The sequence below is a fragment of the Salminus brasiliensis genome, chromosome 9, assembly GCF_030463535.1.
Source record: "Salminus brasiliensis chromosome 9, fSalBra1.hap2, whole genome shotgun sequence".
Lineage (NCBI taxonomy): Eukaryota > Metazoa > Chordata > Actinopteri > Characiformes > Bryconidae > Salminus > Salminus brasiliensis.
Window position 1 is genome coordinate 38,006,304 of NC_132886.1, and position 25,228 is coordinate 38,031,531.

Below are 25,228 nucleotides of genomic sequence, written 5' to 3' on the forward strand. Positions count from 1 at the left end.
TTATTTATTTAAATAATCGATATTACGAAGGAAGGATGACCAGATTCTGTCCAGTATTAGGAATTCCAGGCCAGAGAATGGAAGCATGCAATTCCAGAGATCCCTTAATAAATAGAACCAATAAAGCAGGGAGAAAGCAAGAAGTCTTGGTAAAAGGGGTTACGTTATTTTATTAGTCTTAAATTTGTATCTACAACGAAGGGACACAAGCAAAAATAAGTGACGACTCCATGGAAAAAGAAAAGAAAAGAAAAAAGGGAAAAAAAATAATCAAAAACAAAACATTTAGTATTGATGCAGTTTTCCCATCTTTTTAATAAATGACTTTTTTCAGTCTAAAGAAACTTTACAATATAAAGGAACATACAAAGGACTGTTAAACTACACGAGACACGGAGAAGTCCCTAAAGACGAAGATCCGAACTAGCCTAACATGAAATACAAAGCAAAACCCGAGGAGGCCACTGCTTCATACTCAATACTGCTGCTGCTGCTTCTTTTCTTGTTTTGTTTCTCAGAAAGAACCACGAAAAAGAAATAGCGCAGGAGGAAACCACCTCGTCCCCGACCCGTCCCCCTTTTTTTTTTTTTTGAGTGACTCTTGCCTACCCTGCCCTGCTGTGCCATGGCGACCAACAGGACATCAGCATCATACAGCACGACGGTGGGGGAACGGAAAAAAAGGCCGGTGAGTTTTACATGGAGAACAAGAGTGAGGACAACGGCGACCTCAGAAAAAAAAAAAAAAAAAATTATTATAAATCTCCCGAACGCTTCCTCCCTAGTTTAGTTCTACTTTTTTACAAGAACGATTTTCTTAATTTTATTCGTTTTTTTTTTTTTTTTTTGGTAACATTTTTACTTTAAATACATAAAAAAAAGAGAGAAATCCTTCATAGCAAAGTCTGTGTTTATGGTCCCCTTAACGTTTCGGAGGCTCACGACGTTAACGTGAAACGCTGTTTGCTGTTGGTGTTATGTTGACGCGGTTTCCATGGAGACAAAAGGAAATAAATTTTTTAAAAAAACATTAAAAAGTGGGGTTTTTTTGGGGGGGGGGGGCTGACCCCGAACAAACCAAAAAATAATAATAATAAAAAAAGTTTTGCCTTGTTTTGGGGTTTTCCTGAAATTGGAGACGGAAAGGAAAAAAAAACAAATAAATAAAAAAAGACCAAGAATCACAGAAATGTGTTGCGAAACAATAAAAAAAATGGCAGGGTAATTCTTTCCTTCGTCTTCCTAAAAAACGGCACGGGGCGTTTGCTTTTACATTAATTTTTCAAAACAAAAAGGAAAAATACGACGAGAAAAAACCCCAACTTTTGATCATCTCCATGGAAACGATGTGACGCTGTCACTCTCAGAAAAGACCGATGCTGATCCTGAGCTCTCTGTAAAGGCTGAAAGTCAGTCCGTCGGATAGTGTGAGGAGGGACTGTGCTACAGAGCTGCCTCTCAACACCTGGTACCTCTATTTTCTGTGTAGGGAAAACCTTGCAGTTTTCAATAAAGAGGGGGGGGGGGTCTGTTAATCAGTACAAAAAGGGGCTAATTGTACGTTCCCTCCTTTGCCGTGGATCGTACACTGCTGTTACAGTGAGGAGGGGACGGTCCGGGATGGGTGGGGTTGTCAGAGAATTCGCTGTCTGTTCAGCTATAAAGGTGTTTGTTTTTTTTTCTTTATATCTTCGTTTTTTTCCAGCGCTGTGTTCGTCGGTAGTGACAGAAATATCAAAACATGTCAATGATATCAAAATGCATTGTACAGTATTTACAACAGCCAAACATAACAGACAGAAAAGAGACACGCCGTGTTTGGTGGGGAGGAGTGTGGGTAGGCGACCGGCTGACGGCTACAGAGGCTTTTTTGGGAGCGTGTTTGCGGGTTGGAAGGGATGCTGGCTTTGAGCTGGCATGTGGATCCCTCATTGAGTCGTACTGGCCATTTCACCCGCCTCTCCAGCGCGGCTTATCCGGTAGCGCCGAGGCGGAATCCTAGAACACATTTTGCTGAAATTCCAATACCAAACCCAGTGGGGAGAACCGGCAGGAACAGGGAGGAACAGTCCAAGAAGGTCGCGTCAATGGTGTCGCGGCGTGAAGGTCCCGTGTAGGAGAAGCCTGGGTGGACGTTCAAGTCTGGCAGTTCTAGGTAGTCTTGATTTCGGCAAGGAAATTCCCAAGTGTTGCTGCTCCAAGGCGGAAAAGGAAACAAACAAAAAAAATCACAGTCAGACGAGCCTGGCTAGCACAACACGCAGTAGGCCGAGGAGTATTTACAAGCAGTGTCCCATCACCACGATTCGACTGCAGAACATCGGAGGAACCAGTGCCTCCCGGAGCATCGGCGCGGGCGGTTTTATAGCGCGAAGGGCGGGAATCAAACAAAATGTGTTCCAGGAGCCGAAGTCGGGATGAGGTGAAGGACCTGCGGCCTCCTCTGCTAGAAGACTGTGTGGTTCTACGGGAAAGAACCAAAGTCCGCCCCCCCCCCCCCCAGAGTTTCGACACCTTGTTTTTGTGAACATGCTGGAGGAAAGGGGGACCAGAAACATGGCAGTCAGAGTATACAGAGGGTACAACGGTACAAATCAGTAGGAGGTATCTTAGACTGGCATATTTACATGTTTACAATATGTCCTGAAGCGTCGCGTGTTGCAAGACATACATACAAACAACAACAATTCATTCAAAATAAAATCAAATAAAAACAAAAAAAGGTAAAAGAATAAATAAAATAGGACTGAAGCCATTGAGGTTATAATCAAGAGTTATAACCACTACATGTAGTACCACAATAAAACGCCTTTCTTTGAAGAGATCTGGGGTTTCGGTGATTGGGGCAGAAACATTTTCCTCCTTAAAAAATACAACTTAATAAAAAAGGAAAGTAAAAACAACTAAAATAACAGCTAGGAGTGAAATTACGTCCCAGGCCAAGGTCATACCACGTGGAATGCTCTCAAACGGGACAGTGAAGCTGTACTGGTGTGGGCGACTTTAAAATAGACCAAAAAAAGGAAAATCAGAAATCCCAAAGCAAAAATTTATCCCCTAAAACAATAAAACACACAGACTTAAAAACAAAACCAGCAAAAAAATTAAACGAAATTAAATAATAATAATAAAAAAATTAAGTCATAGCACAGCTCCCACAACGTCTCGTAAATGTGCTTACTCTGTAATTTTTTTTTTTTGTTGTTTTTTTGTGTGGTTACTGAGATAAAATGTGCCCTTCTGAGACAAAAAATAGCCTAAAAATCAATAATCATTACAACATTATTACAAAATAACGACAAAAAACACAATAATTATTAATAATACAATACATACACGAAAAAAAAATGAAAACTTTCATAGCCCATCACATCTTCATGAGTTTCACGCTAGCATTTAAAAATGTACACGTTAAAACGGAGGACGAAGGGAAGGATGGGAAAAAAAAACGACTGCATTGATAAAGAAAATCGACAGAAATCAATAAGACAAGAGATGGAGTGAGTTTTAAAAGGAGTCGAGCAGCCCGAGGCCAGCGCCACGGACTCACTGCCCATCAGTCCGTCCTTGCATTTCTGTGTGTGTGTGTGTGTGTGTGTGTGTGTGTAGGTGTCTGTGTATCTAGGTAGGTGTGTGTGTGTGTGTGTGTGTGTATACATACATATATACACATATACACGTACACACACACACAGATATATATGTATGTATATATACACGCAGTCTTGAAGCCCCCCTTTCAGTGTCCTGAGCCAGAGAGAAAGCCCGGCAGGCAGGGCGAGTCAGTCAGCATTCTCTTCCTGTGGCTTGGAGGCTGCTGCTTCCTGGTGCCGGCGGCGGCTAGTTTGCACGCCCCGGGGTGGGCCACCTTGGCCTGTGTTCCAGGAGACTGCGCGGTGCGTGTGGAAGGGGAGGGGTGTTTGGGGGAGGAGGTCCCGGCCCAAAGTCCCGCAGGCAGGGGGGTGGAGAGGGTGGAGAGGGCGATAAGGGTCGGAGGGATACGAAAGAAATCCAAAATGGGGAAAAAAACAAGCAAAAAAACAAAAAACAAAACAAAAATAAAAAAGGAGAAATCACACACTCATCGTCATGTTGGGTGAATACTGGAAAGAGAAGAAGGGGAAGGGGGGGGTACATAAGTGAGATGACCATATGAAGACATATACGAGATGGTTGGTTATGCCATTACTGTTACTGAAATACAGCAAAACAAATGAGCTCGGTTTCGTGTGGACGAGGCAGTTCAAATGGGACATCTCTGTTCTCGGAAGAGGCCTCGCTCATCAATCGTTAATAGACTTAGAAAAAATTGAGGCGCTATAAAGGGTTCTTGGAGCGATGCCACAGAAGAACCACTTTTGGTTCCATAAAGAACCATGTTTGTAGTAGAGACACATCTCCCCCAGTGAACTTCACTGTCCCACTAACTGCTGGTCCATCACAAGACAAGCCACTTCCAGCACCCACTCCAATAATCGCGACGTTGTTAAAATTTGTTTCTTCTTTCCAAAAGCTTACGTAAAATGACTCGTTAAAATGTTCGTTTGGGGCCTCCAGAGTGCCTGCTGGGCAGAGCTGTATGACTGGCGGGTGGGAGAGTGGCAGGGCCAGGGTGGGGCAGGGCTGTACTTACACTTTCACTTTGGAACGGGTTGAGGAAGTTTCCGCCCATCTCTCCGTCGTCCCGCGGCGTGCCCGGGGGGTTGTTCATGCCTGCCATGTTGTTGGGCGAGTTCTGTGAAAAAGGAGCCAGATCCAAATGTCAGCAGAAGCTTTGGTGGCAGTCCGCGGGTCGGAACAGCGCTCCGTTCCCGTCCGCTTACCAGCACTGCTAATGCACTGCTATGGTCCTTTTACTGCCCATATCTACAGAATATATGCTGTTCCTGTGCTGACACACAGGTGTCAAACAGAGTCAAAAGAGTCTCCGGATATATTTACCTTTGGCAACCCATCCATGTCACCAGAACCTGCAAAAAAAAAAAAAGCCAGTTTAGTAACAGCCAACAGACCACCAGCAGGGGGAGCCTTAATACAACTAATGCGAAAGCTACCAAACCACACTCTCTTCATGTTACCAAGCTCACCTAATGATCCATTCATATGATGAGGCTCCATGGAGCCCATCCCTCCCATTGGGCCGTCAGGGCCTGGACCCATCGGGAACTGTGAAGAGACGAGCTAGGGTTACATTAGGCCAAATGAAGTGAATACATGGCCTTCGTTCATAAACCCGCTATGCTAAATGGCTAAATTACAGTTCAGCAACATGTACACATAGTGCACTAGCCAAATCACAGTGTTTGATGGGGTATGAAGGTTCAATCAAGTGCAAAATTTAAGAACCTACATTTGGGGGAAGTTTGATTTTTTGCCAAATCTATCTACCAACTATCGTTAAAATTAACGTTCCAATCCTAGATCAGCAAATCCTGGCCCTCTACAAATGCCCTGTGTAAATTACAGAAGTTGGAAGGCATCATTTTGTTATAAAGCTGCTAAACCTTTAATTTCAGCTTTTTATTAGGCAAAATGTAACAGAAATGTAACGTAAAATGATTTAAATATAATATCAAAACTTGAACTTGGCTACTGAATTTGATCTTGTAGGTAAAGCACTTTGAAATGCTACCTTTGAGCAAAGTGCTGCATTAAGATTCATTATAATTATTACTATGAACTTCATTAGCTCCAAGAATGTTTTTATTAAATAATAATTTTAAAATATATAATAATAATAATAATGATAATAAAAAAAATTTTTAAAGACCCAAAGACGCTAACACCTATTCATTGATAAGTCAGGAAGAGCACTCACATTGGGCCGGTTGCCTCCAGGGCCAATGGGGTTCATCATCGTGTAGATGTTTTCAGAGGAGTTCGTAGAATCTGCAGAAAGAACAGAAATTTTTTTATTCCACGTTATTTTAAGTTTGGAGCATTTTTATTGGTGTATATATATATATAGGCTACATTTCTGGACATTTTTCGAAAGCTCGATAACTTCGCTCTTTAGTCCCACCCCCTGAACGCTGACTAGTTTTACTTTAGGGATTCCTAAAAGTGATTGAGAAGCTTGAGGACTGCAGATCCAGATCTCAAACCTTATAAAAATGCCGGCCTGTGTTTCTTTTAAAGCAGTGAAGCACCAACACCAAATACAAGCAGGTTCAGCTGTCCAGAGTAAAAGTACACATGAAGGAAAGTGGACGCAGTGGTGGATTAACTCTGTGTCCAGATCAAACATGGAGAACTGTAACCCACTGGACCGTCTCCTGCAGAACGTTGATTTACATGATAAAGGTGTTACCCGTTTTCTAAACGCTTCCTATGGCACCTTCATCCCTTCATCACAACCAGCACCCGTCTTCATACCCCATTCAAAATAAAGGGCCTGCAAGGTTCTTTGAGAGATACCATAGAAGAACCATGTTTAGTTCCATGAAGATGGTCTTCACTTGATGTAAATGTTCTTCACACACACATCTTTTATATTATAAACATGGTTCTTCTGTGTTCTTTAGACATTATAAAGGTCTGAAGAACCTTCCCTTGCTATAAAGGCTCTTCTCAAACACACACACACACACACACACACACACACACACACACACACTCACACACACACACTCACACACACCTTCATTATAAACAAGCGGTTCATTTACAGCATCGCTCAAAGAACCCTTTGAAGCACCTTTATGTTTGCGAGTGTAGAAGATGACTGGGAGCGCATACTTCACTGCACTGCCATTAAACACACAGCGTAACCCATTATGAGGGTCTAACCCAGCAGGACGAGGGTCTCCCCTTTGCTCAGTTCCACAGTTTTTAACTGCGCTCCTGATCGATACGGAGCTCTGCCGGCTTTTCACATCCATAAATGTTTCACGAGCCTCCCAGAGCGAGAGACAGTGTCTCCGACCCCAGGTGGGGCGAGGGTGGCTGTGTTAGGATTACGTCAGTGTGAGCTGGGGGGAGGGGAGCGGAGGGGAGGGAACGGAGCGCTGCATTTTTTTTTTCTTTCTTTCCTTTCCTCTCTCGCTGCTGAAGTGCTTCTGCTGTCCACAGAGCCACAGAGCCACAGTGAGATAATGCAGCAACCTTGTGCTGACATTGGCTGCTGGTACTCAGGGGGAGGGGTTAGCGTCATTCTGGGGTAAAGAAGTGAACAGTTTTGAACGGACACGGGTATCAAACCCACAACCCTGTGATTCATAATCTAGAATTCTTCAATTAAAGTAGTTTTTTTTCCCTTTAATTTACAAACATTTTCATTTTCAAACATTTTTTTGCTGTTACTGTTTTCAGAGTTTTAAAAACCAAACAGTCAATCGTTTAATGGAGAAAATAATCACCAAAATAATAATTAAAAAAAAAAAGTTAAAAAAGCCGGAGATGGTCATCATTCCGTGAAATTCCAAACTCCTACCATTGCAACCCTAGGTCCCTGGTCAAGCAACTGGTTACAAAACGTTAAATGAAAAGTGATTCGTCCAGCAAAAGACCTTTTAAGCCGATAAACGACACCTTCTGCTGTTCCAGAGCTGCCTGGTGCGCCCCCTAGTGGCCGAAAATTCAGTTCGGCCGCGTCTGGAACTCAATTGCCTCAATTGACGATGACATCCCTGTATTATGTAGGGGTGGGTGGTGATCTTCCACACGTTGATGCTCTGATGATACCCTCCTCCCGCCCACTCCTCACCAAGCCCCGCCTCCACTCCGCTCAACACTGACCTCATTTTTCAGATGTGCTGAGACAGGCTGATACTTTTTCGGTGCCCCAACAATAATTCTTCGGCTCCAGACGTCCATTTTTACACGACTAAGAGCTCAAACAGCTTCTCTGTACTTTTACAACCCAAACGTAAACCTATCATGCGTACATGAACACGAATATTTGTGTGTATGTGTGGTTGTTGGAGGTTTGGGGTGGGGGGTGGCTGGTGGGTGCGCTGTAGATTTTACACACCTCCTGGACTTGGCATGATTGGAGTTCCTGGAGGACCACCTCCTCCTGGAGGACCCTGAGGAAGATAAGCATACACACACACACACACACACACACACACACACACACACACACACACACACACACATTTCCTTTTTATCATTTTTAGGAACACAGTGAACAGCTCTCCTCAGCTCCAGAAAAGCCGGAGGACTCATTTTAAACAAAGCTGCAGAAGGCGCTGGGGAGCTATTACGGCAGTATGACTAATGCCCACGTATTTTGCATGTGCAGCCAGCGTCGCCTGCAGCAAAAAACTAAAAGAACGCTCCAGCCCAAAATCAATGCGTTTAGAAACTTAAATATGTGCTTAGGCGTCCTTTTAGTTCCCCACAGAAACTATTAACTTGAGCTTTAAAGTTTGCCCCCCTGAGGTAAAACAGGCAGGCAAGAGCTAAGAGACTGGGTTGGTGCTACAAGCCAGCGGGGTGGTTACAACCCCGTTACTCACCACATAGTTGCCCGGAGATGAGGAAGAGTAGGCTATCTGTGAGTGGAGAAGGGAAGAAGAAAGAACAGTTTTATTTTTCAGTTATTTATTTTATTTCTAACCACTACAATCCCCCCCCCCACCCAAAGCAAAATTCTTAAGCAAAAGGAAGGCCCAGACTTACAGAGTTAGCGTTGGGGTTCGGCCATGGACCACGTCCTCCTGGACCCCTGAGAGGAGGAACACACACACAAACAGAATTACCCAATGGCTGAAAAGGAAGAATGTTTGAAGATTTGGTCTAACCTACACTACTGGCCAAAAGAACTTAGAATAACCCCAAATTTCCAGCGACCTCAAACGGAATAAAGGTAAGCAAGGTCCATCAGGAGTCTCTTGGAAACTGCAGGAAATTGAAGACGTCCGGTACAGGAAGAGGTCTCAAATCCACAACAGCACCAGAAGACGAGGTCCGTGAGATTCAACAGCTGCTTGTGTGATAGGCGGCTCATGTGACCACACCTTGTAGCTCAGCAGCTTAAGACTGGAGCGAGTCTCTGTTTCAGCGCTGAAGAGAAGACCTAGGGCTGCAGGTTTGACTGCGGGTTTGCCTGAGCTATGCAGCACCGCCAGTGGACTGCTGAAACAGTAGTTGGGGGTGTTCTTAAACTTTTGACTGGTAGGGTGCATATGTGGGATCTTCTCAAAAGCATTGTTTAAACTGGGCGAGGCACACCGAGGCGTTATCATTAGCAAATCATCAACCCCTGCTTTAACTGAATCGGGTGCTTCATGGCAGCGGACCAGAGTTTCGGGACTGCAGCGCTGGTTTGTAAAATGTGGTAAAGCAAAGTAACGACCAGGATGATGATGATGATTATGATGTGGTGGTTTATGGTGGCTACTCACATGTTCATTCCCGGCATGCCAGGGCCACCGAGAGAATTGGGAGGTGGCCTCATCCCGCCGTAGTTCTGCAATGAAGAAGAAGATCGTTGTTTATTAAAATCTTACAGCTGGAGGTACGATTATCATGCCCATTAGAACAAGTGGATTCTTAACTTCTCCCAAGTTGGACATTGATGAAGCTGACAGATGATGAAAAACCGAAGAGACACAGTTACTGTCTCCGACTTCACATTTACAAGGTGGAACAGCTAGGTAGGAGTGTCTAACAGAGAAGACAGCGAGTGGACAGACACAGTGTTTAAGAACTCCAGCAGCACTGCTGTGTCTCATCCACTCGTACCACCAGCGCAACACACATTACTAACAACACACCGCCCCCATCATCATGTCAGTGCAGTCACTGCAGTGCTGAGAATGACCCACCACCCACATACTACAGTCTGCTCTGTGGTGGTCAGTCCTGTGGTGGTCCTGAGCAGTGAGGACCAGGGTAAGAGGAGGATAACTAACAAAGTATGCTGAGTCTGGAGCTATAGAACTACAAAGTGCTCCTATATGGTGGATGGGGCCGATATAGTGGGCCGAATTCATTCCAAAGCAGGGTCTGATAGGACTGTCCAAGTTTGTTGCTTTTACTAAACAGCTTACTGGACCTAGCTAGGACTCCTCCCATTACGAGATCCTACCAACGCTCCGAGTGGAGGGCCGTTCTACCCGCCCAAGAGAGAGCGAGGGTGTCGAACTCATTATCAGGAACACTGGCTCTTCTGCAGAAGTGCTCTCTCCAACCCTGTGGTATGGTGCAGAGTACGGACCAGGCTTCAGTGTTGACAGAGTCCAAAGCATACGGCATGCCCACCTGCAAGACTGCTGCTGGGCCGAGAGCAGACTGGGACAGGGGCCTGGAGGTCCCAGACTGCCTCCCCATCTCACTCTTGCTCACACAGACACACAGACACAGCCTCACAGCAGCTTTGTTCTGCTCTCGAACCAATTTGTCTAACAGATGCCACACCAGCTGCTGATTTGCACGCTGCCATAGCTGGCAAACACAAACAGGAAAGTGTGTGAGTGTGTGTGTTTGGACGTGCGTGTTCGAGATTAAATAAGAGTGGTGTTTTGGTATAAGGGACGAGAAGATGAGGTCGTCAGACCTATTCATGCCAAAACTTTTCTGTGCACTTTACTGATTACGGAATTGAGCCTGCAATGTCAAAAGCGACAAGTAGGCCTAGAAGCTTCTTATTACACACAGATGCTCAGGGTGTGATCATTCTCGTCAGCTTTAGTTCCATTAAAATGAACCCTGGTGCGATTGCTCCGTCAGTCTGCTTCGTTAGAGTAAGTGAACGCTGCCTCTCGAACTCTGGTGCGAGTAACTGTTGATTTGTTACCTTAAGTGGACTTAATATGCAACTTCTATTAAGCAAACCCTAAACCAGCTTTACCCAAAACCTAACCCTAATCTTAACCTGAACTCAAAACCTAACCCTAATCTTAACCTCAACACAAACCCTAATCTTAACCTGAACTCAAAACCTAACCCTAATCTTAACCTCAACACAAACCCTAATCTTAACCTGAACTCAAAACCTAACCCTAATCTTAACCTCAACACAAACCCTAATCTTAACCTGAACTCAAAACCTAACCCTAATCTTAACCTGAACTCAAAACCTAACCCTAATCTTAACCTGAACTCAAAACCTAACCCTAATCTTAACCTGAACTCAAAACCTAACCCTAATCTTAACCTCAACCCAAACCCTAATCTTAACCTGAACTCAATACCTAACCCCTAATCTTAACCTCAACCCAAACCCTAACCCTAATCTTAACCTCAACCCAAACCCTAATCTTAACCTGAACTCAATACCTAATCCCTAATCTTAACCTCAACCCAAACCCCAATCTTAACCTGAACTCAAACCCTAATCTTAACCTGAACTTAAAACCTAACTCTAATCTTAACCTCAACCCAAACCCTAATCTTAACCTGAACTCAATACCTAACACTAATTTTAACCTGAACTTAAAACCTAACCCTAATCTTAACCTGAACTCAATACCTAACCCTAATCTTAACCTGAACTCAATACCTAACCCTAATCTTAACCTGAATTTAAAACCTAACCCTAATCTTAACCTGAACTCAATACCTAACCCTAATCTGAATTTAAAACCTAACCCTAATCTTAACCTGAACTCAAAACCTAACCCTAATCTTAACCTGAACTCAAAACCTAACCCTAATCTTAACCTCAACCCAAACCCTAATCTTAACCTGAACTCAAAACCCTAATCTTAACCTCAACCCAAACCCTAATCTTAACCTCAACCCAAACCCTAATCTTAACCTCAACCCAAACCCAAACCCTAACCCTAATCTTAACCTCCACCCAAAACCTAACCCTCATCCTGGTCCCTTAATTAGTTATTAGTTAAACTCCAGTTCCAGACTGGTGTCCACAGCAGCAGGTCTACATTAGGTATTGAGATGGTCGGTATTAGAGCTGTTAGATGATCAGTGATCACTGAACTGGTCCTAATCCTAACTCTAACCTCATCCCAAAACCTAATCATAACAGTCATTCTGACCCTATACATAACCTTAACCTTAATCCAAAACCCTAATATCCTGGCTCTAACCTCGTTCCAAAACCTGACCCCAAACCTAACCCTAACCCTAACCCAAAATCTAATCCTAACCCTCATCCTGGCCCTAACCTTAACCTCAATCCAAAACCTAATCCTAACCCTCATCCTGGCCCTAATCCTAACCTTAACCTCATCCCAAAACCAAATACACAGTCATCCTGACCCTATACCTAACCTTAAACTCGACCCTAAACCTAATCCTAACCCAAAACCTAATCCTAACCCCTCATCCTGTCCCTAACCTTAACCTTAACCCAAAACCTAACCCTTACCCTGGCCCTCTTAATTAGTTATTAGTTAAACTCCAGTTCCAGACTGTTGCCCGCAGCAGCAGGTCAGTATTAGAGCTGTTAGATGATCAGTGAACGTCTACAGAGCTGAACTTGGACTCTAAACTCCAAATAAACAGAAGAACAGCTGAATTCAGACGTCGTCTTCGGTAAAGGCCTCTTGATCATCTACTGAATGTTCAGATGCTTCACTGCTGCTACATCACTGAGATGTTGTTGATCTGTTAGCGACAGTCTGGTGAGTGTATTTCATTTAGAAAGGAGCACCCCAAAGAAAGCACCCTAAGTTCTTAGGCCACACCAGCCACTGTGTGGATTTCCTTAGTTCCACCAGCAGCTTCCACCAGCAGCTTCCACCAGCAGCTTCCACCAGCAGCTTCCACCAGCAGCTTCCACCAGCAGCTTCCACCAGTGCAGGTCCATATCAGCTGAATTAGCCACACAAAGTCGGGCCGCAGCTTTCCATACAAAGACCACCATCCTTTGCCAAACATGGGCCTTAAATACATTTGTACTAATAATAATAATAATTACAGGCTGCAGCATCATTAAGGAGAAGCAATACCATATACGTCTTTAAGAGCAATGTATTTGCACACCTGTGGGCCCATGCCGCCCATCCCTCGAGGCGGGTTCATCCTCATTGGGCCACCCATGTTGGGATGTCCTAAAGAAAAAAAGAAGGAGAACAAACTGAGAAACTGAGGCGTCACATTTACTGAACTGCTGCAGCGAACAGCATCCGATGAAGCTCATGACACTCTCTGAGTTCTGGATGGTTCTGGAGTGCTGGTCATACAGACTAATACCTTGTGGTCTAGTGGGATCCAGACTGTTTGGCAAGAGTGGCTGTGACCCTGGAACTCCGACAGGAGGCTGAGGGAAAGAGAACAGAAGCATGTACCCATTGAGCAACAGGACAAAACCCACCAAGAAAAGCCCGGCGCAGGCTGAGGAGAAACACAGTGAAGTGATTCATCTGAAGGACGACATGTACTTAAATAAAAGACGAGGTCTGGGCGGTCATTATTTTGGTGTACCGCCGCTGGTCCCTCTAAAAGTACTAGGAGAGGCTTTAAGTAAGAGGGACTTTCCTCTTAATGTGGCACTTCTCCAGTGACCTATTCACATCTGGCCACAGATGTGTCCTTCGAAAACAATTCTTGCTCAGTTCGTCCTCGTTTTGGTCTACCAAGACTGGTGCCTCTAAAGGTACTAAGACAGAGATTTCAGGTAGACTCATTTTGGTTGACCGCTACAATCCTTCTTAAAGTCCTTACAGGGAGTCTAGGTAGTCATCGTTTTGGTCTACAGTCACTGTTCCCTCTAAAAGTACTAAGTGGGACTTCAGACAGTCGTCGTTTTGGTCTACCGTCACTGTTCCCTCTAAAAGTACTAAAGGGACTTCAGACAGTCGTCGTTTTGGACTACAGTCACTGTTCCCTCTAAAAGTACTAAGTGGGACTTCAGACAGTGGTCGTTTTGGTCTACAGTCACTGTTCCCTCTAAAAGTACTAAGTGGGACTTCAGACAGTGGTCGTTTTGGTCTACAGTCACTGTTCCCTCTAAAAGTACTAAGAGAGACTTCAAGTGATGCGTTTTTCTGAAGTGGTTTATGCTCAGGTAGTCGTTGTTTTATTCTACCATTGCTCCTCCCTCTAAAAATACTAAGAGGGACTTCATGTAGTCTACAGTCACTGTTCCCTCTAAAAGTACTGACTTCAGGTAGTCGTCGTTTTGCTCTACTGTTACTTTTCCCTCTAAAAGGTACTTCAGGTAGTCATCATTTTAGTCTACAGTCACTCTTCCCTCTAAAAGTACTAAGAGGGACTTCAGGTAGTCGTCATTTTAGTCTACCGTCACTGTTCCCTCTAAAAGTACTGACTTCAGGTAGTCGTCATTTTGCTCTACTGTTACTTTTCCCTCTAAAAGGTACTTCAGGTAGTCATCATTTTAGTCTACAGTCACTCTTCCCTCTAAAAGTACTAAGAGGGACTTCAGGTAGTCGACATTTTAGTCAAGTCACTGTTCCCTCAAAAAGGGACTTCAGGTAGTCGTCATTTCGGTCATTCATTAGTTTTGGTCCAACTGTTCCCTTAAAGTACTTAAAGGGACTTCAGGTAGTCTCATTTTGGTCTACCGTCTCAGTTCTCTGTAAAGGCACTAAGTGGGACTTCAGACAGTCACTGTTTTGGTCTAGCGTCGCTGGTCCCTCTAAAAGTACTAAGAGGGACTTCAGGTAGTCGTCAGTTTAGTCTACAGTCACTGTTCCCTCTAAAAGGGACATCAGGTAGTCGTCGTTTAGTCTACGGTTACTCTTCCCTCTACTAAGAGGGACTTCAGACATTCATCGTTGTGGTCCCACAGTCACTGTTCCCAATATGTACTTACAGGGACTTCAGGTAGTCGTCATTTCGGTCTAGCATCGCTTGTCCCTCTAAAAGTACTTCAAGTAATGTCAGTTAGTCGTTGATTTGTACCATTGTTCTTCCCTCAAAAAATACTAAGGGACTTCAGGCAGACATCATTTTGGTCCACCGCCACTATTCCAAGCACTGGTAGGGACACAGTTAATTATAGTTGACTATGCATGAAGTGCCCCCATGTCCAAGTCCCTGGATCTTACTATAAGAACGAGGTGCGTAGATCACTCAGTTCAGACGCAGGTGATCGAGGTAATGACAGTAAGGGCAGGAGTGCTACATTATGGAACTGGGGTCTGTACCTGGTTTGGCATGCGGAGGGACGGCCGGGGTCCACCTGGGTACCGCGGAGACATGAAAGGCTGTAGAGAAGGAAGCAGATGTTTGTCTTTGTTATTAGTGTGGTGTTGCTCTGTGTACAGTGCAGGAGAGTCACAATAAAGGGTTACAGGAGAGCAGCTCAGGAAGGGCTCAATGAATGGCAGCAGCGAAGCCCGGCTGGAACAGGTGGAATGCAGCAGGCAGATGCACAGAGCGGGGCGAAAATGGGGATGGCACCAAAAAATAAATAAAAATAAATAAATGGACACTTAACATTCCTGCCCATCAAAACACCCACACACACACACACTCAGAACTGCTGTTCACATAGAAATTCTCTCTCTCACACACACATAGGAACACAGGCGTCCATTCAAACCAGAGACTACCACAGCAACAGTTACGCAACAGTGCAACAGTACTGAATTTTATGGATAAACGAAACCGCTTTTTCCTCGGAATGTGCCGACTTTCCAGAGACCTATCCAAGCTCCGCCCACAGATGTGTTCTTCTAAGGTGGTTCTTGCAAGGTTGGACAAGACCGTTGAGAAACAGGAGTGGCGTGGCCTTCTTCCGAAGGTCAATGGATCTTCGGAATTACAAGGTTGTGACATCCTTACCAAAATCCCCCCCGATCCAGCATTACATGTCCAAAAGTTTGTGGACACCCCTTCCTAATGAGTGCATTCACCTACTTTACAGCTGTGTAACCTCCACGGAAAAGCACTGGCGACAGAGCGGAAACCTCCTAAGGTCACCGGGCCCAAAGCTGAGTATCAGCCAGGCTCTGGGCTATGGAGCAACGGGACTGCATTCTCCTTTGGAATGCTAGGTAGCGTGTCTATGCTGAACTGGGAGTAGTGGGAGTGTGGTTTTCCCAGCAGGTGGTGTGGAACTGATGACGTCATTCGGCGCAGGTGAGGGGTGTTCGCTTGCCTCTGGTTATACTCTGTTAACGAATTTGTAATTCAGGGGATTCTGTGGTATTCGGGAGAATCTCAGCAGCTATGAAGGAACACATCTGGGGGCGGAGCGCTGATAGCTCAATAATTCATACTGAGCAATATTTCCATACCTGTAACCTTGGTAACCATAGTAACCCAGTAACCAGCCTAGGTCCTAGACCGTTAAGAAATACAAGGTAGCCAAGATTACTGATTGACTGTACAGCAGATATATTTTACACATACACACACACACACACACACACACACACACACACACGTAGCTTTCACACACTCCTATGATATCGACCACCAAAAGCCTTGTTATACAGACTTTCATCTAAAGGGGGGTCCTAAAAGTTGCCCTAAGGAGAAAAGCAGACCTGGTGTGGTCAGGCCTGCGCTGAAAGACGCTGACCGCAACACGGCCGCGTCCAGACAGGCGAACCCCAGAGGACTGTGACGGAGACGGAACAGGAGCCGCCTGTTGGGTAAGAGCTCCGGCGGACCCTGCCAGCTCGCGGATCTCAGGACTAACATGTTGACACCATGCGGAGAGTGGAGAAGCCACACAGGCTGGAGTGTGAGTGTGTGTGACTGAGTGTGTATGGACGGGTTTGGCTTTCACAGCTAAGTGGAGCTGGGCAGGGCGGGAGGAGGGGGGGAGGAGTGGAGGGGGTGTAATGGTAGTGGTCTCGGATATCTGCGGAGTGTCTGAGTGATGATGACTGTGTGTGGATCTGTAGGATGCTGTAGGAACTACTACGAAACTTTATAACTACACTATAAGCATAGTACCATAGCAACCACCTAGCAACGCCTAGGAAAGATACCACAGTAACAACCTAGCAACAATAAAACATCCACAGAGCAATATCATAGCAACCATCCAGCAACAACTAGGCAACACGCTAGCAACCACCTTGGATACCACAGCAATAGGCTAACAAACACCTAGCAACGTTCTAGCAACCTCATTTTAACCACTAGGGATAACAGCCACAGCCCAGCAACCACCTAGCAACCCCCAGCAACTTCATAGCAACCACCTCACCCAACAACCCCATAGCAGCTACCTGGGATACCATAGCATAACATAGCGACTGCCTAGTAGACATCTGGCGACCGCTAACCAACTCCATAGCAACCACCTGGGATACCATAGCAACCACCTAGCAACATTACAGCAGTAACTCCGAAATGAGTCAACACTAAGGAATGTTATGATGTCCCTAGTGTCCTTCCCAGCTATGAAGCTATGATGTCAGTACCCGCCCTCACCGGGAGTGTACCCGCCCTCTCCGTCTACTGGAGAACCCGATGTAGCTTTATCACCATTACAGGGTGATGTCGTCCAATAAGATTTGTCCGACTAAGCAGCAACACTAAACCCAATACACCACAGCTGTCGCTCTAACACACTTCTGAAGGGTATAAAATTTTTTGCCTATTCCTTCAGAGTGTGTGTGCGTGTGTGTGTGTGTGTGCGTGTGTGTGTGTGCGACCGCGAGGGCGTTGTACAGCGTCAGGCTGTGCAATATTAATGTGCTACTGAGGGTGGGTGGGAGTGGAGGAGAGTCTTCAGCAGCGGGGAGGACCCTGAATAATTCATCTATTCTAGAGCCAATGACTCTAGGTATGGAAACACAAGGGGGGGGGGGGAGAGAGAGAGAGAGAGAGAGAGAGAGAGAGAGATATGGGCAGGTTTGGGCGTCTTCTCAACTTGTCCTAGTCTTACACGAGGAGCTGTCCAGCAGATGAAACGATGTAGTGATGCTTCAATTATTAAACGCTTGGTCAGACTGCAGGGCTGTGTATGTTTCTGGCCACTTTATTGGAAACCCCTACCTTGTAGCCTTGTAGTGCTGTGTTTGGTGTGTGGGAGATTGGAAGCCAGCTGTTGGACCTCCCCTCCCTTCATCAGCGCTCAGTTTTGGACCATAGGGCCACTCCTGGCCAGACGTTTGTGGACCTGCTCTCAACCTAGCAGTGACACGGACATGCCTGATACTATCGTACCGTATCACACACACACACACACACACACACACACTCACTAGCATGTCGGTGGCACTGCAGTGCTGGGAACGATCCGTGGTGGCCTTAATGGTGGCCTCCAGTGATGAACGAGGTAGGCTGCTAGACTCCCAGGTCCTCCACAGTAGGTGCTTCTTATAAAATGGCCATTTTCTATGGACAAGGTAGATGTTTCTAATAAAGTGGCTAATCTGTGTGTGTTTGTTTTGGGGGGTGGGGGTGGGACTTGAGGTCCTGAGGCCACGGATCTCCAACATCAGCCTTAACTAACCATCCAGAGCTCCCAAACGCGCCTCGGGTCCGTTTCCTGAGTGCAGTCGTTAATCTTCGAGCTCAGCGCTACTTCCTAGGGTCAGTTCATTAGAGGATGTGTGTGTGCACGCATGTGTGTGGGGGTGCGTGTGTGTGTGTGTCTTACCTGGCCGTGGGGTGCCATCATGGGGTTGCTGGGGTTGTGTGGGGGAGGCTGTGCGTGGGGAGACGGCTGCGACCCGGGAGGGCCCTTTAAGAGAGAAGAGGGAGATGAGACACGAAACGAGGGCGCTGCTGCTGCTGCTGGGGCCTGCTGCTGCTCCTCCAACGACACACACACACACACACACACTCTACACTGGGGATAACACCACTACAGGGTCCGTCCTGCTGGGTCCAACCTAATAACGAAGCCACTTTCTCACACACACGCAGAATCATGCCACAGAACCCTTTGTCACAACCGAACGAGACCTGATCTCAGATCAGATGTTTGATGGCAAATTTACTGTCCTTTCCAACCTGGCTCCAGAAACCGTGGGGGAAAACTGCATATCTTTTATAAATAAGGTCAGTCTAAAAACACCCCCTTCTGGTGGGCTCTACAATGGCACATGGCACTTGGACCCCTATCACTGACACAGATGCTCAAATTTCATAGCAGTTATCCAATTTGGAGGGAAAGCTGCAAATCAGGCAACCCCCCCAATTTCAGAAAACTCCCCCTGCTTTTGATAAATAGCCCCCCCTTATAAACTATAAACACCCCCCTTCCCCTCCTAAACAGGCATATAGTGCTTGGACCCCGCTGATTGCCACTTGTAATGTAATTCGAAGACGATCAGTGGCAGTTTTCCAATTTAGTGAGAAAACCGCAAATCTGGCAACCCCACAGGGAACAGAACCAGCGCATGCCGAGAACAGCGAACAGAGTGCAGTGTTTCTGGTTGCCGTAGCGACCTTCAGCAGCTTCAAATCCCAAAAAAAAACAACACCACAGGTTTCACGATTGGTGCGGTTTTCAGACTGTTCTAGCAGTTTCGCTACCATGGCAGTTCTCGAGCTTGATGAAACGACTGCAAGGCGTTTCTCACTACCAGATACTACAGGACGCCTCCGGAGGTCTTGTGGAGTCCATGCCTCAAAAGGTCAGATCTGCTGTGATGGCATAAAAGGGCCTTCTCAATCCTAGGCACGTGGACTACCGTCAACAGACTAGCGTGAAGCCAGCCTGCCGCTGATGCAGCATTGTTAGCTAGTCAGCCACTAGGAGTGATGGGGGTGGAGAGAGAGCGATGGGCCCTATTGTGCTCTCTCCGACTCTGGCTGCTGATGGCAAGCAACACCAGGGCTTGGTAAACCAGGACTTAATTAGGATACATCAGGTTAGCTGAATCAGGACCGCTGGCTGGGGCGGCCCGGGGGGGATTCTGGAACCTGCATCTGTTCTAATGGCTGCAGAGAGACATGACTGATGATAATGGGATAATGTGCCTAGAACGTCTGCACAGTTCTGTACGTTAGAAACCGTGCACTGGCATGAGTGCTACACATGACAGCGAGGGTCCTATCATAAGAACTGAAGAGGCAGCTTTAGCAGTGCAGTGCCCTTCTCTCGCTCGTATCTGAATGAGAAGCATATGGTCTTTACAAGGCCTCGGATGCCAGAGGGAAAGCATATCAGTCTCAGCCAATGGCCTGGGCTCTAGAGTCTCACATGCGCGCACACACACACACACACACACACACACACTTTCAGCAAATCGTCATCATTCCCTACCCAGCTAAAGAGATAACAGCCTGCGAGGCTATCAAAACAGTGCCCTCCATTCGCCTTTCCTGCAGTCCTGCAGGGACAGTTAGTGCAACGGCATCCACTCAAACAAGCCCTCACACACACACACACACACTTCATTTATAATTTCTCCCTGCTCATACACTCCCGTCCCACATGGATGAGGTGTAATTGCTCGGGTCCACCACTTGGGGGCACTGTTGACAAACCAAAAACGCACCTTTTGTATCATTCTGCAACTGCCGCGAAACGGCCAAAAGTCTGTGGACACCTGCCCATTCAATGTTTCTATCAAAGTCAAGGACACTAAAAAGGAGTCTGACCAGGCTTTCCAATCCATTTCTGGAACACTGCTGTGAGAATTTGATTGCAGTCGGCCAGGAGAGCGCTTGTGAGGTCGCGGGCTGATGTTGGGACGACTGGTTGCGCTACTCCCCGACTCCATCCCAGTACTCCAAGGTATCGGGGATGGAGCTCCATTGATCCCACTACTGGAGGGCTTTACATGTGTGTACAGTGTCCCAGCAGCTGAAATCAGCAAGAAGAAGGGGCGTCCACAAACTTTTTTTGGCCGTACGGTGTGCGCATTAATTTATGTAGGTAAAACTTGAGTTGTTGGCTGAGATGTTGGCAAGTCTTGACATGTAAGGGATGAGGGATGTTTGGAAACAGTCGTGAAAAGGTAAAGACACCGCCAGATTTATTAATACTTATTGCGTAAAATTAGAATCAGGTGCAGATGATCAGAACATTAGGATTACAGAGGATTCTTATTTAAACCTCAGCCGTGTAAGTCTGGTCTGCTCGTGACTGATGTTAAAGTGAGTGGTGAAGATCACCATGGCCGGATCCAAAGAGCTCCATGAGGCCTTCAGAAAGAGGAGTCTGGAAGGAGGGGTTAAACAAAAATAATAATACAAATAAAAAAATAAATAAATAAAGAAGGCCCAAACAATCCTAAATATCCTAGCATGTCATCATGGGACCTACTGGCAGCTGTCTCTCTTGCCACAGTTGATGCTAAAGTACAGCATCCGCCATCAGAAAGAGACCAGAGAAGTCCACATAGGTGTGGAAGGAGGAAACCCTTGCTGTTGAATAAACATCAGGTCGAGACACTGGACATTGTACCCCCCCTAGCACTAGCAATTCTCCTCTAATACATGCAAGGCCAGCCATCGCCTCTTCCCGAACTCCTGGGCAGCCAACACACTCTGAGGAAAGCTCCGGGTCTCCAGCTCCACCTCACCAGCTAACAGGCGTGATCTGTGCCGGGCCAACATCGCTTAAGAGTGATGGAGAGAGAGAGAGAGAGAGAAAGAGAGAGAGAGAGAGAGAGAGAGCCATCTACCGACCCGGAGAGAGCACAGCCAATTGTGCCCTCTCAGACTCCGGCTGCCGATGGCACAGCTGTGATTATGGCTCGGGATTCGAACTCGCGACCCCCAGACGGGCCATAGTGGCAGCGCATTAGACCACTAAGCCACTTAGAGCTTCAAATAAAGATGTATTAAACTGTACACACACGGCATGACCGCACACACACACACACACACAGAGAGAGGAGAAAGAGAGCGAGGCAGTTTTTCAAGTTAACCTCTTGACCCTCAGACAAGCTCCCCAGCTGTACGGAGTCCTGCTCTTTGTACCACGTTCATCTGCATACCACCAACGTACGAGTCCCCCGTCTGTGTCCAGGAGGCGGGCTATGACTCAGCTATGTCTTACAGCACAAGAGACTTTCTCTTCTGTGAAAACTGGAGTTCAGTCGAGCGTTAACAGCAGGTGTGGACTACGGACGGGCTTTCGAGCCCCTCTGAGCTGCAGTGTGATGAACAGCAATGCACCCGCACGCCGGTACCACTTCGGGACACCGATACCCGATCCTCACCATCTACTGACCAAGCTTTACCAACCGCTGGCCTTCAGCTGGTTGTTTGAACTCAAAAAACACGGCCAAACCCTCAGCCCCGCGGGACGCTCCGTCTGGTTTGCACAGATTGCTGCAGTCGTTTTAACAGCATTCTCAGGTCAGTCACCCCTCCACATACTGCTGTTTGGGGCAAAGATGGCGCAATACTGCTCCATCTTTTACCCAATAAGCAGGAATTAAAAACGTCACGCTCAATTATTCAAGCGCTCCATTACCACAGGTCGGGCGGCCGGACCTGCCGCGGCCTGAAAAAGTCTTGGGTCCCGAGACCTGACTGGTACTGGTCAGTCTGAAAAACCTGAACCCAACTGGCTCAAACAGCATATTTTGCAGGACCCCACTGAGCCGGAGTCAGGCTTCAGTGCCATAAACAAGTCTATAAAAATGTCCTCAGAAAGAATAGTTTTTTGTTTTTTTTTACTTTTATATTTATTATAATTATATAAAGTATTTACCAAAATATTTAAGAAAATAAGTGGTAATTCTTCAAAGATATTAAAAAATGAAAAATTATATTAGGAACTTACTCTTCTTTTTTTTAACATTGCTCTAAAGAAAATTTTTTAAGAAACAAGTGTTTTATTTTGTTCTTATAGTTATTATTTTTTATTTTTCATTTTTTTTGTATAGACTGTCTTGCTTTTCACCTTGGATAGTTGTTTTGTGTTCTGCCGACCTGTTTTTAAAATAAATTAATTAAATTAAAAATAAAATTAAACTAATAAATAAAATGCAAAAATCATTTTAAAATTAAATTAAATAAAAGTATATATATTTTATGTATAGATATATAATTAATTATATATATATAGGTTTTTTTTTTTTTGTAGGTGTTTTCTTAGGGAAGCTTTTGTGACTCCCCTGAATCTTCCCCTTGCACTGGACACTCCGCTCTGGTCAGATCAGGCCGATTAACTTGTTTAATGAATGAATTGAAATGTAAGCAATCATTCAGAGGGGGCTGGTGTTTGTGTGAAATGCTCTGAACGAAGCCAGACGTCTGAGGAGGGTCTGCATGTCCTCTGCAGTGCTGGAGACCACGGAGTCGCACGATTTTTAATATTTGATTCTGATTATAGATATAGGACGGGTTCGGGGACAGCAGTACAGAACCTGTATTTGGTTAAGAGGAAAGGCTGTGTGTGTGTGTGTGTGTGTGTGTGTGTGTGTGTGTGTGTGTTGCGAGTCTGTTTCAGAGCTGGATGAGGAAGGTGTTTGGTTCAGATTTAGCCCTGACCTGTCTGTGACCTCTCTCAGCCCTGTGGGTTCTGACGTTCCACTCACTGTCCCAGAAACCACACGCAGAACAGGAGCAGCACACTGTTCTCCATCTCTCTCTGTGTGTGTGTGTGTGTGTGTGTGTGTGTGTGTGTGTGTTCTGGCTGCCTGCCTCTCGCTCTGAGTGTGTGTGACACAGAGGGAGGGAGTGCGGGATTAGAGAAGTGAGGAGATGCTCAAGGCCTGTTTAACTCACAGCAGCACTGAGGTCATGACTGTTCATTACACCTCATCTCTCTCTCACACACACACACACACACACACACACACACACACACACACACACACACACACACACACACACACACGTCGACGCTCCTCCCTCCGTTTTGCTTCCTTTTCCTCTTCATTCTCCCCATCTGTTTCTTCCAACCCAACTCTCCCACTCCGTTTCTCTCCTTCTCACCTTCTACTCCATACCTTCCTCGCTCGCCCCGCGCACGCGACACACAGCCTCATCTCCATATTCATAAGCTCAGGCCGACTGGAAGCAAATGCCAAAAGCACCGAACCCCCCCTGGCTGGTGGGCAGATGTATTAATAGCATTCGCCTGTGTGTATGTGTGTGTGTATTTTCTCTGCATATGTGTGTGTGTGTGTTGCAGAAGGGGGCGTGGAGCTTCATCCACCGTCACAATGGAGGAACAGACTTGTGCAGGCGATTGTGTGTGTCCTCTGCTACAACCCCCCCCCCCCTTCTCCAGCTCACCTCACCTCTAGCTTATCACCAGCGCAGCCAAATGCCAGACCTGTCCGTCACAGAGCAGCAGTCAGGGCTGTCTCTCTCTCTCTCTCTCACACACACACACACACACACACACACACACACATACATACGGTTTTTATACCTTGTCAGGACTCACTGTCATACACACATAATAATGAGGACGAGGCATACTGACAGTACTGACTGGGCAAACAGCCTTAAATACATTAAAATCAGGCTCCGGGCGGCAGGCCCGAGGACGGTCGGCTCCAATCCTGCCATCAGCAGCCAGAGCCTGAGAGAGCACAATCAGCCTTGCTCTTTCCAGGTGGGTAGATGGCGGTCTCCCTCTCCCCACACTCATTCTCTTTAGGAATATGGAAAGCTATTAAGTTGAGGCACAGTAAATAATTTTTTTTTTTTAAACATTTTTATGAATCTAAATTCCCCGTCCTGTATTACAAAATTACATTTGTAATTAATCTTTTTTTTTTTTTTTTTGTGAAACTAATAAACTAAACTAAAATAAATAAACCCACTCTAAAGCATAACTGCTGTTAATTTACTAATTTAACATAGAAAAAAACAACACAACCAAAAATATATTTAAATATGTTCAATTTAAACTAATGAGATTTAAGTTTCCTGCAGAAAATTCATTCATTCACAACTTGTAGGCTTGTATAATAAAGGTTTTGACCATATTTCATTTATTTATTTATTTAATGGTCTGCCCAGAAAGCCTTAGAACGGAAGGGTGAGTGCGACGTTAGACGTCTTGCCAATATCAGAATCAGCAGATAACTGCTCTTAAAAAAATGAATAGCATCGATTAGATGATTGGAGTTTTACACATAATTCAAGCTAAAATTGGATGAATTTATTGAAAAATTCAAATTGTGACCTAGAAAAGCAGATTTTACATAAAGCTGTGATGCCGATCCACATTAAATTACAACAGATTCAATTTCCACATTTTATATCTATATATATATTTTTTTTATATAATATTGTTTACCCCTGCTCAAATATACAAATCGAAATCAGTTGAAGTATTAAATAAATAAATAAAATCCAGGTTAACCTGAACCATGGGATCTGTACGACATGTGTACAGGCTTGTTTTGGGGTTTGAGAATGAAGGTAAAAAGGAGGGAAGGCTGGGACCTCCGTCAGTACCGGGAGTAAAGATATGAGAAGTTATATCTGCTAACCAGAACACAGGAGTCTTCTCAGGTAA

General features: G+C 45.5%; 1 protein-coding gene across 3 annotated transcripts in view; it reads right to left on the reverse strand.

The window, feature by feature from the left end:
• Positions 1-150: 150 nt before the first annotated feature.
• The window catches only part of LOC140562575 (single-stranded DNA-binding protein 2), an 82,858-nt gene continuing 57,780 nt past the window's right edge, over positions 151-25,228 (reverse strand). The window contains exons 6-18 of one of the 3 annotated variants that reach the window (XM_072688325.1): positions 18,443-18,526; positions 15,024-15,083; positions 13,108-13,174; positions 12,898-12,965; positions 9,351-9,415; positions 8,626-8,671; positions 8,463-8,498; positions 7,973-8,027; positions 5,819-5,889; positions 5,088-5,166; positions 4,942-4,970; positions 4,634-4,735; positions 151-3,889 (exon numbers count right to left, since the gene is read on the reverse strand). In XM_072688325.1, coding sequence (XP_072544426.1) covers positions 3,740-3,889; positions 4,634-4,735; positions 4,942-4,970; positions 5,088-5,166; positions 5,819-5,889; positions 7,973-8,027; positions 8,463-8,498; positions 8,626-8,671; positions 9,351-9,415; positions 12,898-12,965; positions 13,108-13,174; positions 15,024-15,083; positions 18,443-18,526 — 912 coding nt within the window. In that variant the 3' untranslated portion in view covers positions 151-3,739. Of the gene's footprint in view, positions 3,890-3,984; positions 4,104-4,633; positions 4,736-4,941; positions 4,971-5,087; positions 5,167-5,818; positions 5,890-7,972; positions 8,028-8,462; positions 8,499-8,625; positions 8,672-9,350; positions 9,416-12,897; positions 12,966-13,107; positions 13,175-15,023; positions 15,084-18,442; positions 18,527-25,228 lie in introns of those variants that run through there. The other 2 variants (XM_072688323.1, XM_072688324.1) reach the window with 2 other exon arrangements.